This window comes from Penicillium angulare, assembly GCF_028827245.1.
Source record: "Penicillium angulare strain IBT 27051 chromosome Unknown utg000003l_segment0_segment0, whole genome shotgun sequence".
NCBI classification, from domain to species: domain Eukaryota; kingdom Fungi; phylum Ascomycota; class Eurotiomycetes; order Eurotiales; family Aspergillaceae; genus Penicillium; species Penicillium angulare.
This window is the reverse complement of record NW_026623162.1, coordinates 2,325,779-2,340,695: the sequence shown is the minus strand read 5'-3', so window position 1 is coordinate 2,340,695 and position 14,917 is coordinate 2,325,779. Positions and strand designations below refer to the sequence as shown.

The 14,917-nt window shown below is 46.6% G+C and overlaps 6 protein-coding genes across 6 annotated transcripts; 3 read left to right on the top strand and 3 right to left on the bottom strand.

The window, feature by feature from the left end:
* Positions 1 to 252: 252 nt before the first annotated feature.
* On the top strand, positions 253 to 2,322 carry N7478_003029 (putative MFS sugar transporter; the record flags this gene model as incomplete). The annotated part of the gene is made up of 8 exons (XM_056919243.1): positions 253 to 646; positions 736 to 825; positions 880 to 1,289; positions 1,354 to 1,545; positions 1,600 to 1,694; positions 1,788 to 1,944; positions 1,998 to 2,058; positions 2,120 to 2,322. 8 exons carry the CDS (start codon positions 253 to 255, stop codon positions 2,320 to 2,322), a joined length of 1,602 nt encoding a protein of 533 aa, XP_056782401.1.
* Positions 2,323 to 2,939: 617 nt separating this feature from the next.
* N7478_003028 (putative C6 transcription factor) lies at positions 2,940 to 5,226 on the top strand (the record flags this gene model as incomplete). Its single annotated transcript, XM_056919242.1, has 6 exons — positions 2,940 to 2,982; positions 3,077 to 3,518; positions 3,587 to 4,004; positions 4,058 to 4,651; positions 4,704 to 4,795; positions 4,848 to 5,226. The coding sequence occupies 6 exons, from the start codon at positions 2,940 to 2,942 to the stop codon at positions 5,224 to 5,226; spliced, it is 1,968 nt and encodes a 655-aa protein (XP_056782400.1).
* Positions 5,227 to 5,330: 104 nt separating this feature from the next.
* N7478_003027 (uncharacterized protein) lies at positions 5,331 to 6,280 on the bottom strand (the record flags this gene model as incomplete). Its single annotated transcript, XM_056919241.1, has 3 exons — positions 5,331 to 5,584; positions 5,677 to 6,117; positions 6,193 to 6,280. The coding sequence occupies 3 exons, from the start codon at positions 6,278 to 6,280 to the stop codon at positions 5,331 to 5,333; spliced, it is 783 nt and encodes a 260-aa protein (XP_056782399.1).
* A 475-nt stretch (positions 6,281 to 6,755) lies between these two features.
* N7478_003026 (class I SAM-dependent methyltransferase) lies at positions 6,756 to 7,788 on the top strand (the record flags this gene model as incomplete). The annotated part of the gene is made up of 2 exons (XM_056919240.1): positions 6,756 to 6,945; positions 7,028 to 7,788. 2 exons carry the CDS (start codon positions 6,756 to 6,758, stop codon positions 7,786 to 7,788), a joined length of 951 nt encoding a protein of 316 aa, XP_056782398.1.
* Positions 7,789 to 8,254: 466 nt separating this feature from the next.
* On the bottom strand, positions 8,255 to 9,733 carry N7478_003025 (uncharacterized protein; the record flags this gene model as incomplete). Its single annotated transcript, XM_056919239.1, has 2 exons — positions 8,255 to 9,211; positions 9,359 to 9,733. 2 exons carry the CDS (start codon positions 9,731 to 9,733, stop codon positions 8,255 to 8,257), a joined length of 1,332 nt encoding a protein of 443 aa, XP_056782397.1.
* Positions 9,734 to 10,775: 1,042 nt separating this feature from the next.
* Positions 10,776 to 11,758, bottom strand: N7478_003024 (nicotinamide/nicotinic acid mononucleotide adenylyltransferase; the record flags this gene model as incomplete). The annotated part of the gene is made up of 3 exons (XM_056919238.1): positions 10,776 to 11,045; positions 11,105 to 11,378; positions 11,448 to 11,758. The coding sequence occupies 3 exons, from the start codon at positions 11,756 to 11,758 to the stop codon at positions 10,776 to 10,778; spliced, it is 855 nt and encodes a 284-aa protein (XP_056782396.1).
* Positions 11,759 to 14,917: the final 3,159 nt, after the last annotated feature.

Here is a 14,917-nt window from a genome sequence, read left to right as displayed (position 1 = left end):
GTGATCACTGGACCCGCTCACAAGGATAATCGGCAAAACGCCTAAGCGGCTCCGGAAAACCCAAAAAAGCAGGATCGGCCAGTGCTAAATGGCTACGCGCTTCAAGAGTGTGGTTCCCACCCCCGCGATTCTCCAGCGTGCAGCCGGTCGATCTACTCCATACCGGGGCAGGGAACTATAAAAAGATTCACTGCTGCATTGCCTCACTTTTTAATGGGTGCATTGGGCACACTCATCTGCAGGACACGCGCTATGGGGTACACCACAGCTTGGAAGCGGCTTTCGCCGCGGCAGCTAAACTTCGCTATCCACACCTTTTCGCTGATCTCGATCTTCTTTGAGGGATATGACCAGGGTGTTATGGGAGGTGTCAACGCCGCGCCCACCTATGTCACAGAAGTCGGTATTGGCAAGTCTGATGGCACCATCACAAACACAACCCACGAAGGGGGTATCGTCAGCGTCTATTATCTAGGCGCGATCTTTGGGTGCTTCGCTGGCGGATGGCTCGCTGATCGCATCGGTCGTATAAATGGCCTGCTGGCTGGATCATTGTTTGCTCTCGTTGGTGGAGCACTGCAATCAGCCGCTCAGAATTCGAATTTTATGATATGTGCCAGAGTGGTGACAGGAATCGGGACTGGTGGTAAGTTACCCCTGCTAGCGTGCATAAGCGCAACACCTATTGCGGAGTCGAAGATCTAGTGCTAACTTTCGCTTGTACCTTTGCCGCAGCATTGACTGGCATCACCCCTGTTTTAGTGTCGGAAACGTCCTCGGCCGATCATCGTGGCGGGTTCCTCGGCTATGTTTTTATTGCCAACTGTGAGCAGCTAAGCGATCCTATAACTTTGGAGCAAGACGGTTGACCTTCCCAAGATCTAGGAATATCCATCGCTTATTGGATCTCATTTGGGCTCTCCTTCGTGGACAACGGGTACTCTTACGTACGATGGCGTTTTCTACTCGCATTTCAATGTCTCCCCGCCCTTATCTTAGTCTTTTTTATCAAGATGCTACCTGACAGCCCCCGCTACCTAGCGTCGGCCGGTCGACCGAAGGAAGCACGCGAAGTCTTGGCTCGCCTGCGCAAAGGACGGGCCACACCCGAGCAGATTGAGCGAGAGTATCTAGAGATCGTTACTGCTGCGCGTGATACGCAACCCAGCTCTCCTATCCAATTTGCAAAAATTCTAGTCGGGAAAGGTGGTAGGCCAGGCTCAAACTTAGGCCGAAGAGCATGGCTATGTGTTTGGCTTCAGATTATGGCGTCATGGACCGGAATTACTGTAAGGATTGATCCTGCATACCGCTCGAATCATGCCCCAGACTGACTCGTGCAACTTGAACTAGGCCGTGACTGCCTACTCGCCCACTTTACTCAAGCAGGCTGGCTACAGTGATGTGAAACAAAATGGCCTCGCAGGGGGTATCAACACCATAGGCATCATTGGAACACTAATTAGCGCTCAGATTATCGACCGGCTGGGCCGGCGAGTCTGTTTGATCGGAGGATCTGTGGTATTGTTTGCTGTAAATTTGATCGTATGTACTAAATCCCAGGTATACTGGCCGTGATCAGATACTAATATCTCATAGGCCGGTGCTGTATATGAAGGCTCGCGTCATCACCCTAGTAAGGCTGCCGAATTCGCTCCAGGAGCAGTGACGATGCTCTTCTTATTTAATTTGGGGTATGTTATCTCTTACCGATCTTCTTCTTCTTCTCTTTTCCCCTTACATACTACTGGTGGCATATGACATTTTACTGACTCAAGTTTTCCCAGCTATGCTGCTACCTGGGGTACAGTCGCCTTTTTAATTCCCACTGAGGTTTTTCCAAGTGAATTGCGAGCTCAGGGCAATGGCTTCGGAATAACTGGCTGGGCTATTGGTGTGGGCATGACTACTCTTGTCAATCCTATCATGTTCGGTTCTTTGACTGTATGCCTGATGCATTTGTTCTTGAATATTTACAAATACTAACATTCATACAGAGCCGCACATATTTCCTTTTTGCAGGCTTGAACCTCCTCTGGATCCCAATTGTCTATTTCTGTGAGTCTTCCTTAGATGGCATTTCATTTTGTGGCGACCGGTACTAATGGGTTTCAACTAGTCTATCCTGAGACTTGTAACCGCTCTCTTGAATCTATCGACTCTCTTTTCTCGACTTCGAGCCCGTTTTATTGGAAAATGGAGCAAGCTTATAGACTCCACGGTGACGTCCTGGCAGAGCATGGAGTCACAAGGAGCGAAACCTACGACACTGATAAGACCGACGTGACTACTGAGAAACCACTAGACCACTCTAGTGTCTGAACATACCTATATGTATACAGTCATTACTGGCGCTTGGTATAATTTTGCATTGCTTTTATTGCGGCGTATTTTCGGGGAAGGGCTAAAATATGGGTATATTTTGAAAGGGAATAATTATATGTAATAAAAATTCAATCTATGAATGCTATTTATGCAGTTACATGTTCTTATTTTGTGGACTCATGTTCTGATATCCCATTGTAGTCTCCATTGCTGGTCGGAAATTGGCTATTTACCACCGCTGAAGCGAATGGAAACACGCAACCGGTGATTCGCCAGCGCAAATCGAGTCTATGACACCGTGATGAGTCAGCAAAACGCCATGCAAGTTGGGGGAGGCAAGCTTCGAGTGATATCCAGACATCTTTCTCCAATGACTCAATGATTGAAAAATTCCAGGGAAGACAATAAGTTGTCGGTTAAACTCCTGGTGATCAAGTGGCCTTTTTCCCATTCAACATTTCAACCCGCCTCAATCGGCCGCACGACCCATAATTCACACCCCGGGATCCCGCTCCGAAGCCCCGTTCTCCAATTGTCCGGCGTCTGAATTAACCGACTAGGATCGTTGTTTGCTACTGGTACTAAGCTTCCTATTGGCGGGAGGCTCTGTATGAATGTCGCAAAAACCGCGAAAACTTCAGCGCGTCTCTAAGGCTTGTAAGGTTATCCCCCGCGTTCCAATGCGCACCTTCTCCACCCGTCACTTGGCGAGACCGCAAATGTCAGTCGAAGACTAACAGCTTATGCACAGGCGACTTCTGCAATAGACGCAGTATAAAATGTACCAGAGGCGAAGACCCGCTAGGCCGGTGCCAAAATTGTGCGGACTTTGATGTCCCCTGTACTTTTGATCGACCGGCGAAACGCCGGGGTGTCAAGGCCGGTACCAAAATCATTGGCCGAGACACTCCAGTCGCGAAGCCAAGTACAGAACCGCAGCTTCCATTGGGGCGCGAAAATGCACCGCAACGAGCATCTGGGTCTTCAGGCTCAAGAAGCGAATATCATCCTGATTCGGCCTCACGCCCATCGTTAACAGGGGACCCCTGGACCTCCTTTAACACTGGGTGGTCAACGGCTGAGGGGTACGATGACGACGGCGCACTGCGCAATTCCTGGAAAGCCTTTGCCATATCTTGTGATCAGCAAATTCGGAATCTCGTCCAGGTTTATTTTGAGATTGTTTATCCTATGTAGGACTACGGCGTCTATCTATAATCCTGCTCGCCGTGCTCACTTTTGCTAATCAAACCCATTCCAGATTTCCTTTGTTTCACAAGCCATCATTTATAGAGAAAATTAACAACGATGAGCACTTGCGAAATCAAAGTCTATTTGCGTCGACAATGGCCGTTTGTGCATTGGTATCCGGCCGCGCTCGTGATGGCGCATTATACACCAGCCGATGGCATCGCGAGGAACTTTCTGAACCACCGTCAGAGGCTTTTTATGCAGCTGCCAAAGACTCCCTTCCGCGAGATCTGGCCGCTGCAAAAGGATTTAACTACATGCGCGCATGTGCAATCCTAGCGATCGCCAGTATTCAAAATGGTCAAATAAAAAACATGCAAAAATATTCTGGCATGTACCACACTTTAATAACAATGGAAGGGTTTCATGACGAGAAGCTTTGGCCGAAGGACATCAGTCCAATCGAAATAGAGGAACGACGAAGACTGGTAAGCGCATTTGCCCAAATAATTCAAGGTGGCGGTAGCTAATATGACATCAGTTTTGGTCAATATATACGCTCGATATCTACTCGACCATTGTATGGGGAGGTGTGATTCGATACCGTGAAGCCCATTCTCTAGTCCGATACCCAATTGAGGTAGATGACGAACTCATTACTCACCAGGGCTACCGCATGCCTGGTGTATCTCCAGCGTCAACTGCGATGGGCCAAGGCGATGTTCCAGTTTCCTGGATGCATGGATGGAACTTCACAACCGACCTGTATCGCATTTTGGAACATGTCGTTGATGGTACCCGCCGTAAGTTCTCTTCGGCCAATGGAACCCAGGAGGTGTGGTCTCTTTTTAGTCCGGTATCCATGTCAGAGCCCGCGGTTATGGAGCGAGTGCTTTCCATGTATGCTGCATTACCCCCACAATTCCGGGAAACGCCACCCACTACTGGCGATATTGGGCAAGACCTGTTTGGATTTCAGTCCGCAAATATTCAGGCAACTTTACAGCTTCTGCGGATGGTACTGTTATCGGCAGAAGAGATTGGGGTAGACAGGAAATGCGATGTGGCTGGCGAGCTGCTGAGTGTGTTTTCGAAGGTACCAGTTGAATATTTGAAAGCCATTAGCTCACCCCTGGTAAATTCTAACTCATCTCGTGTATCTTTTCTTCAAACTAATTGACTCCCAGCTCCATCATTTAGGTGGGATTGGCTACATTCTCGGTTCTGTCATGGAGGGCAATTTATCGGACGCCTCGTACCAACGCGTTCGAACTTTACTGTATGTCTTTTTCACTCCCCCCCCCCCCGGATCGTACTAACATCCCTACCAGCCTTGAAATGGCCAGTCTACTCCACCGTCTTGAAGTTGGTCTTCACCGCGCAGCGGGTGCTAGTGAACGTCTGCGATCACAAGTGGATCGGATAGATGGCTACATGCGGACTTCAAGATTGGTTAACCTTTCGGCAATCCCTCCACTTTCAAGTGCACCGAATGGAGCAGCTCCCCCAGTCGACATGAAGCCGGAGGCTATGATTCCACCATCAGCCTATCAACAAACCGTTCCATCTGTATCAACGCCAGTTGGATCAACAGCACCCATGGGAAATCAGTTGATGCAGTTCCAATTGCCGCCTGAACTGCTGGCAGATTGGCCGTGGCCATTAGATAATTCCCATTCTGAGGGCTTCCTACCTTTCGCGTTTGAATAGCGCATGTTTATCATTCACTGTAGAAACAAATAATGTAACTAATGTGACAATTACACCACTGTGAATAATGTCAATTATATCCCACAACTTATTTCCATTGAAATCTATTTGCTCATCTCCTGACTCCAATTTACTCTAGGTTTGTCTATCTCCCCCTTGAGATACTGATCAAACCAAGCAACTGCCTGATCAAAAGCACGCTCCTTCGCAAACTTCTGTCGTGGCTTAGACAAATCACAGCGAACAGTGAATCCATGCTCAACATCTGAAAACAGATTGATTTGGTAGGGTATCTCCAGTTGATCCAAAATCCCCTCGCATTCATGACGTTTAGCCGTAACAAAGACGAAATCTCGGACTAAAACATGGGTTAGGACAATCAATACCGATCTCCACGAAGTCTCCCACGAATAGAAACATGAACGAAAAAGGAAAAAGTATCAAACTCACCCGCAGCCGAAATACTCAAGGGTCCTTGAATCCCTCTCAACTCCTCACTCTCCAGCATTGTCGGATGAGCAATATACCCAACATCCAACTGACCAGGCTTCAGGTACCGACAAACATATTTCCCTCCAAAACAGTACCCCACCCCCCCGATCTGTTCGCACCCCATATTCTCCCGCATCTCTTTGAGAACAATGTTGATGATCGGCTCCGTCTGAGCTGGTAGATGATTCTTCACCCAGTCCATGATTTTGAAGCCCTCAGATCGGTTTAGAGGAACTGAGTCTCCATTGAACATGTCTGGCATGACGACGAAGTAACCCTTTGCGGCGAATTGGTCGGCGATTAGCTGTGCATTGATGAATTTGTGGCCGATAACGTCTGTGATTATCAGGACGGCATTTTTGGTAGATTTGTCTTGGGGATAGGCAATGTAGACTGAGGCTATATACTATGTTAGCTATCAATTAGATCTATGGGTATATTGCTCATGAATTGAAACCATGACCATGAACGCACTGTTCTGGATATATTGGATATTGCCTTTAGCTTCACCTTCGTGCAGGGAGCCGGTTATGCAGCATTGGGATAATTCGTTGGGTCCCATGATTCTAAAATAATCTTCCAAGGTTGAAAATAAATCTTTGAGATGTTTGAATTCCCAAAACATCGATCGTGCTCAATTTGAAATCGGTCCTGGATTCCAAGGTTTAAACTGGCTCTGAGATTCAAGTTTGAAGATATACTTAGATTCTAACTAGGGAATTGCCCACCTTTATAGCTCATTTAATTGGAACTCTTCGGTCCTCAAGCTAGAAAATATAAGAGCATCATCCATTAAATCCTATAAATCCGTAAACCCCGACCTCTGAAACAAAGCCTTGCGATATCTATACCTCCATCAGACAAGAGACCACCGGACTGGGTAGTTCGGAAACTCTGCACGATGATTGGATGCCGAGCACGGATACAGGGGAAACCAAGTGGGTCCCGATTTTCTCCTCCGAAAAGTTGTCGAACATCCATCCAGACATTAACCCTGGTCTTCCATCCTCCCCCAAAATCCTCAAATCGGTTCCAAAATGTCGACCATGTCGGCCCGCTCTGCCTGGCGCACTCTGCACTACAGCGCTAAGCGCCGTGCTATCCAGCCGTCAACCCCCTATCGTTGCTTCTCCTGCACCCGCGCATCTCAAGACCCGAAATCCGACCACGAGCGCATGACACACTTTGGATTCCGCAATGTGCCTGAATCAGAGAAAGTGTCTCGAGGTAAGACTATCTACCTTAATGAAGCTCAAGCTAAAGCTTTAACAAACATAATTGTGTCGCATTGCTAATTGAAATACACTAGTCGGCGCCGTCTTCAGCTCCGTAGCCTCCTCCTACGACCAAATGAACGACCTCATGTCCCTGGGCATCCACCGTCTCTGGAAAGACCACTTCGTCCGTAGTCTGAACCCCGGTTCCCCCCTTTCTGCTCGGATCAACAACCCCCAACAAAAAGGCTGGAACATCCTCGATATCGCCGGTGGAACAGGTGACATTGCCTTCCGAATGCTCGATCACGCTACAAACATCAACCACGACATCGAGACCCGCGTTACAATCAGCGACATCAACGCAGACATGCTTGCCGAGGGAAGAAAGCGATCAATCAACACACCCTACTACAATACCCCTCGATTGGACTTTATCGAAGCTAATGCTGAGTCGATGCCTCATATCCCCTCTAACTCTGTGGATTTGTATACGGTTGTTTTCGGAATCCGAAACTTCACCGATAAACAGGCTGCGCTTAATGAGGCGTTTCGGGTCCTGAAGCCTGGTGGTGTCTTTGCTTGTATGGAGTTTAGTAAGGTTGATAATCCTGTTTTTGATGCGGTGTACAAGCGTTGGAATTTCAGTGCTATCCCGCTTATTGGACAGCTTGTTGCTGGGGATCGGGATAGTTATCAGTACCTTGTTGAGAGTATTGAACGCTTTCCTAGCCAGGAGGAGTTCCGTGGTATGATTCAGAAGGCTGGGTTTATGGCTCCGGGAATTGGGTATGAGAATCTTACTGGTGGTATTGCGGCTATTCATAAGGGTATTAAGCCTGTTACTAAGGCTTAGGCTTTTTTCTTTCCGGTGCCAAGGAAAGTGTTTGATTGGAGGTGTTTGGGGTTTGTGTATATTATAGATTTGCATTTTGAGTAATGGATCTTTTGTATTATTATCATCAATAATTGAGTGCTGCAAAAGAAGTTTCCGAACTTGAAGATTGATATGTCGTGAAGATGGAATTCTTCTCTAGCCCCAATGTTTGGGTTGTGTACAGATGACTATGTATATGTACCAAATCAGTTTATTCGTAATCGTAGAGCGTAGGCATGGTATATTGCCTAAAGGGTGGGGGGCAGAGCCTTGGATTGAGGCCGTGATCTCTTGCTGCACGGAAGATATAAGATGTATATACATTGGTATAGAAGTATACTCGATGCGAATGCACAAATGTAGTTCCAAGGTTTCGTTGCAGTTCTCAGACGAGAAAAAGCTTCAAATGTTCGTCGTGTTTGTAATTAATACTCATTATGGTATATTATTCACCCCATAAATCCTCTGCCTCTGTCACCCCTATACATGTGTTAGGATAGGCGATATCCTTCATCACAGCAATGACAGATATCGGGGTCCCTCCAGTTCGGGATGTGGAGACCATATGTTGCAATTCAGCAAGCGGGGTTGACTCTGGTACTAAAAGCCAGTTGTTTCGAGCCACCACCAGCGAATAGCTTGAGTCTTTAGCCAAAGCATCAGCAACAGGCATATCCACATTAGTATGTCGAGAAAGGAAAGACCAGATTCGTCGAGGCGGAACTATTTCATTCGGAGAAAGAAATACCCAAGACTTTGCATTGGGATGCTGAATCGCTGTTAACAGTATGTCGAGTAGACGGATGTCGCTGGGATTTTGTCTTGTCGCTGATGATACATTGGGTATTTGATCGAGAGGAACAAGTATACCTGGAGGAATACGTTGATGTGCTGGTGGTAACTGGAGAGAGAAAGTGGGGATGCTGGAAGTGCTATTTAGGTCGTCCCATTGTAGGGAAATGGATGAGGACGGGGAATCGAATGTTTTGTTCGAGGCCCCGCTTGATGGCGTTGTCAGTGGTGTTCGAGATAGTGCTGCTGCATGTGCCGCTCCGATTGCTCCGCCGGGATGATGGCTTTTGAAGACCTCTGCTGGTCCCTTGTCGGGGGCTGTATGTAACTTGCGTGCTATTGCGATCGCTAGTGCATCACCCAGGCACAAGGCTACTGTAGTAGATGATGTAGGTGCGCTAACTCCCAATGACGCCTCTTCGTCCTCGTGAATTGGAGCCGATAAGAGTATTCCCATACCTGAGGGGACATGCAGAGATAATAAGGGACATTCGGACGGCTCTGTATGTGAAGTCAAGGCGATGATAGGAACCGAGGTCGGAATGTGTGGAAGTAGAGATAATAGCTCGGGAGAACGACCAGAGAACGATATGAGAAGCATTGTATCATTCTGGAAAACATCATAATTAGATCAAATGTGCACAAAGATAACGAATGCATGGATGCGTCTTCCCCCACTTCCCTAACAGGTAGCCAGCCGGATTGCGTCTCGGAGGATTTACAACACAGACCATGCAGGGGTATCAAGGTGGCTTACCGGTCGAACCAATCCCAAATCTCCATGTAAAGCCTCAGTCGGATGCAAAAAGGCAGAGTATATACCCAAACTATTCATTGTAGCTTCAACCTTTCGTCCAATTTTCCCACTTTTCCCCACCCCGCAAACCACCAGCTTGCCTCCATCGCGGACACTTTGCGCAATGCAATCTACTGCTCGCGCAAGCTCTTGCTGCGCTCGGGCATCTGTTTGATATAGTCGCTCGAGATGTGTGAGTGCCGCACGCTCGGTAGACATAACATGAATTGCTGTAATAACCGAGGACATATGCTTCATGTTCGTTGGCGGAAAATCCGATGCGTCCGGTGGGGTGAGCGGCCAAGATGGCATTGGGAGGTCATTGTTGGAAGCCATGGAGGGCAGGGGGGAAGAATTGAGTTCATGAATCATGAGGACGTGAGGTGAGAGAAACTAGGAAAGAAGGTGAGAGAAAAATCCAAGCATCAGGATCCCTCCTAGGACGGGGCGGCCTGGGGGGTAGGGCCGGGAAATGTGGAGGACTAACTAAGATCAAATCGTTTCGATAACGGAAGATAACACGCGGAACACGTTGAGATCGGCGATCTGGCTCGGGGATTTCCAAGGTTACTAGTAGGGTTTTTCCAAGGTCTTACATATTTTGGAATATACTATATTTACTGCAATGCCACATTGATTTATAACGGGGTGAAGTAAGCTATCCAATACATTTAATTAGGGTTTCCACATGGTGATCCCACCACCTGCATAAATTACGGTAAGTCCGACCTCCGAGAGATGGTGTCATTGGCACTGACAATGATGCATGAACTGGCGATGATCTGTTTCCGGGTCGAGTAAAACTGACACTTTGGCATTTTGACAAGTTAATATACTACATAATGCACAGTTGTCGGAGATACGATGGTCATTGCAGTTGCAAGCTGCGGGCTTCTTATTTTCCTGATCTAAGAGGGAAAGTAGGTCTATGCCACGCTATGTACAGACTGGTTTGATCGAAAGATCAGCTAAAACAGTGTTTATGTACAATCCGCTGGTTCTGGCGAGATTGCATTGGAAACTCGCCCTCAGGATCTCAAATTTAGGCCCGACAAAAAGAACAAAGCGAAAAAGTCAAGCAGAAATCGAACCAGTTTAACTCAAGCTTTCCAAACGCCAAAAAAATCTTTAAATCCTCTGTTTCTCTTGCAGCGCCATGTACAAGGCCGAGCCAAAAGTACCTCCAGTGGGTACGGATCAGACAAGACTGAAGTGTGGATTTTCACATCTGGCTTGAGGTTTCAGGTTTAATGGACAGTATTTAAGATCCATTTGCAAGATAGAGACATCAACGGGGGAGTGGGTAGGGGTATCGTATGTATCAGGGTCGTTTTAAATATCATTATGGTGGCACAGCGCTGCGGTCGCAGAAGCGTCATCACCCTGATTTGCCCGCATCTTGCCTCTCCTTGCCCTTTTCGTTGGATGTCCCATCGTCTTCGTAGAGATGATGTTGCTCAATATAATGAATGACGGGGACGGGGATCAGATAGCGCACACTCATCTCGCGTCGCAAGAAGAGTCGAATCTTGGTGCTACTAACGTCATTTTGGATCAGTTGCTGGATGACATAGATATTATCTTTCCATGGTTGTAAGCTGGCCAAGGCCTCATCAATATCAGTGCCACTGCGCTCCACGATGAAAGACTACAAAGAGATGTTAGTTTATTGAATGCAACTTTCCATGTTTCGCGGACACCACTTACGCCATATTTGCCGAGGATATGATCCAGATCCTTCTGGCTCCAAACACCGGGTGTAGACATGGTATGAATTAAATCAGCACCCGCGAGCAGGGCAATGCGAACGGGCTTCCGTGTTCCATCTGCAGCCTCAACACCACCCCGAACGGTATTAATTTCGTGATCGAAGTGGTCTAAGACGAGAGCGGTCGGCTGGTATTTCTTCTGCATGGGCTCCCATGTATCGACCATGAGCCAATCTGATGTTTGATCAACGGCCAATTGACACATCGCGACACTAAACAGGTCACCATGTTAGCGTTTTATTCTACTATGTTTCACTCCCAGCGGGTATTGATGTATTTACCGGTGGTCTGCGGTGGCCAAACCAGCCTTGCGATAGGAATCCGATACGGGAGACAGGTATCCACCGAGCAGTTCAAACTCGGTGCTAAATTTAACGTAATCGGCGGCCATTTCGAACATGCGTAGATGTAAATAGGTAATGGGTGAGAATGAACCACACGCGACCAGCAATAACGGGGTTTTCTCCGGATCGGCCATCTTGCGCTTCAAGCGTAATTCTGGGAGGACGTAATCGTTCATGGGTGCGGTCGGGGTATAGGCTGGAGCCTGGTGAACATCGTCACTTTGGCCTCCCACCATCTCGGTTGCCATCGCGGATGACTGTTGTTTGGAAGAGGAGTGGTATTTAATTAAGCGGAATGAACCGGGGCGGACGGAGGAAGTTTAAAAGGCCCTTTGAGAGAGGGGATGGGTGGGTTGAAGGCAAGACGTTTAAAGAGTTGGGGAAGTGGGGGGAGGGGAAGAAGAAGAGGAGGAAAGAAGGAAGTTTTTTAAATTGGGCGCTGATTTCCCTTTTCCCCTTTCCCTATTTTCCGCTCGGTCAAGGTTTGGGAAGAACGCGGGGAGGCAAACAGGGAGGCGGAAGAGAATTGGCCGAGAGTTTCCATATACTGGAACTGGGCCTTCTCTTTTTTTTGAACGGCGTAAATTACTCTTTGCGGGAGGAAGTGAGTTTTGGCCTGGATTCTAAGGTGTTAAGACTTCGGTGGAGAATTGCTAATACCACCCCTCAAATGGCTAAACCCACCCCTTCTAAGCTCACCGCCGTATTTGTAATACCACAAGGCACAAAGGCATCAATTTTCTGCCGGCAGCATGAATACGGTCCAGAATTAAATCTCATCTCCACGTAAAAAGCTTCCATTTTACCACACATTTAACGACATTTAATATGCAAGCAAGTTATCTCATTCCAAGCTAAACCTAAAGAGGAAACAGAGGCTGATTTTAAAAACACCGGCAAATGCATTTTCAGTCGAATTAACTGGCAAATCTGTTGATCAACGGACACCCAGGCCTTTTATGCCCCTCCACGCCGCAATTTCCACATGTATTGGGTCTCCTCCGAGATTGCACAGTTGGTGGCTGCTGAGAGCCTTGTTGGGACCATTGCTCATAAAACTCACGATCTACAGCATCTTCAACAGCATCTAGCTGCTCCCATAAGCTTGGGATCCGCCCCTGTGATCCCTCTGGGCCTCGGGGGTCTTGCCGGGCCCCCGAGGCCTGTGATGTGGCCACCGAGGCCTGTGATGCTGTATACGATCCTCGCGATATCCATACCCTCCGATCATCCCGAATTCTTGGCTCCTGTATACGAAGAAGATCTGGATGAAACTGTGGTGAATCAGCCTCCTGAAGATGCCACTGTAAGTGGAAGAGATCAAGAGGAAGTGGCTTTTTCTCATTATAATATGGAATAATTTGATGGATGCATGGAATGCCCCTGCCTTTGCCGCATACACAGAAGATAGGAATTTGAGGTTTTTCGATATGGATAGGTAGATATGTGTTGATTTCTTTCTCCAGACGGCGAATGGCTTCAAGGGAAATTCTCTGTATGAGATTTGGTAGTAAAAATGTATAGGATTGATGATCTGTGAATCGTCCAAGTGTCTGGTCATGTAACTGATATTGAATATTTGAATATTGACGTTTAATTGTCTGTTCAAAGATATCAAAGGCTCCAAGGAGAGAAGTTGAGGTTCCCTGGCTAAATTTTAATAGAAAATCCCTCAATAATAATAGGAGAATTACCTGTTGATCACGTTTAAATGCCCAATGTGCCGACTCATTTCGAGATGTTGCTACCTCACCAAAGTGAAAATAATGCCGAGTATAATGGTGTAAAAACATCTTCGCATATATTGGGTTAAGCCATTCCTTCTGGATATAACGAATTAGCTTAGAGAAGATCTCATGACAGTAAGTTTGCTGAAATTCCTGCCATTTTTGTTCGAAATCTTGAGGCGTTAAAGCAGTAACAATTTCATGCCAGAACTGTTTCATTCTCCACCACCGATGAAGCTTCTCCTGCCGTATACACCCATTCTTCAAAGAGAATATCTCTTGTTTTTTTGCAGCTTCTTTAATCTCCCATTCAAGATACTGACGAATAGGAGTACGCGCATGGGCAAGGATGCACTTATTGATATGCCACAAACAAAGCATATGGTTAAGTGTAAAAACCATTGGTATAGCACTGAGAATTGCAAGCTCTTTGTCTGTAAATACAGTCAATGGCTCAGGGATTGATTCTACCGCTAATACTGACTGTAATTGCTGTAATGCCCAGCAAAATGAATCAGTAGTAGAGTCTGATAAAAAACAGAAGCCAGCGGAGAATGTCTGGTTTGTTGATGTCATTCCAGTAATATCAAGCAATGGCATTTTGAACTTGTTGGTTTTAAATGTTGTATCCATCCAAAGAATATAGGGAAAAAGACGTAAAAATCCAATGGAAGTCCGGTGGATGGCGAATAAAGCAAGTAAAATATCGTTGTTATCCGATCTACAGCGGATACACCAATCCCCTGAATTTGGGAGGTCTTGGAGAAGTGTTTGAATAGATGAGCGGCCGCCAAGTCGTCTTTTGTTAAGATCCATCTTAATATTATAGATGTTCTTCGCGATAACATGTTCGCCTTCATTCCTGAGCTGATCCGTAATCTGGCGAGGCCAAAGCCCCTGCTGGATAGCCTGTTCAATCTCCAAACCTCTTTTTTTCATAGCCATTTGGCGAAGATAAGGAATATTGACGGCGGGTGATGGTGTATGGTTATGGCTACCATTTCCAATTTCCAATAACCATATATCTCCATGTCGACGAAGAATAACCTCAAATGGACAGTTACACTTTTTTGTACGGCCTCTTCTGCGTTTTTCTGCATCAAGTCCTATAGTCCGGCGGTCACAATATTCACCACCTCGCCAGCATTGGTAAATAACCTTGAGTTTTACCCCGTTAGAGGATTTTGAGCGTTTTGAAACAACTGCATAGCCTTGGGTAGCTGCAAATTGATTCATCTCGGTTTGAGCTTCATCCGGCGAAGAATACTCGAGTTTCCAGGGCGGATTCAGCTTAAATAGAGGGAAACTTGGCTCAATATCTGAGTATATATCAGCCAATGGCTCTTCGGGATATTGAGTCTCTTCGTCATAAATTGTGTCGATAGTGTTGAGAAAATCATCGCGGAACGTAGGAGGAGGGGTAGTTGACAGCCTAGGACTAGACATAAGAGATTCAGTAGTTTCCAGTGACATAATAATAACCAAATAGCTTCAAATTTTCAGGGGTAGTAGAGAAGATAGAAAATAACAATACTCTAAAAGAAGAAATCATTTTAGCGAAGGGGAGGTATTCAAATATATGTTTAAAATATTGTTATTGCTTAAAATATTGATATGGTAACGGGAGTAATAAAAATGCACATTCCTGAGGGTACTGTGGGGCCTCGGCAGCCAATCAGC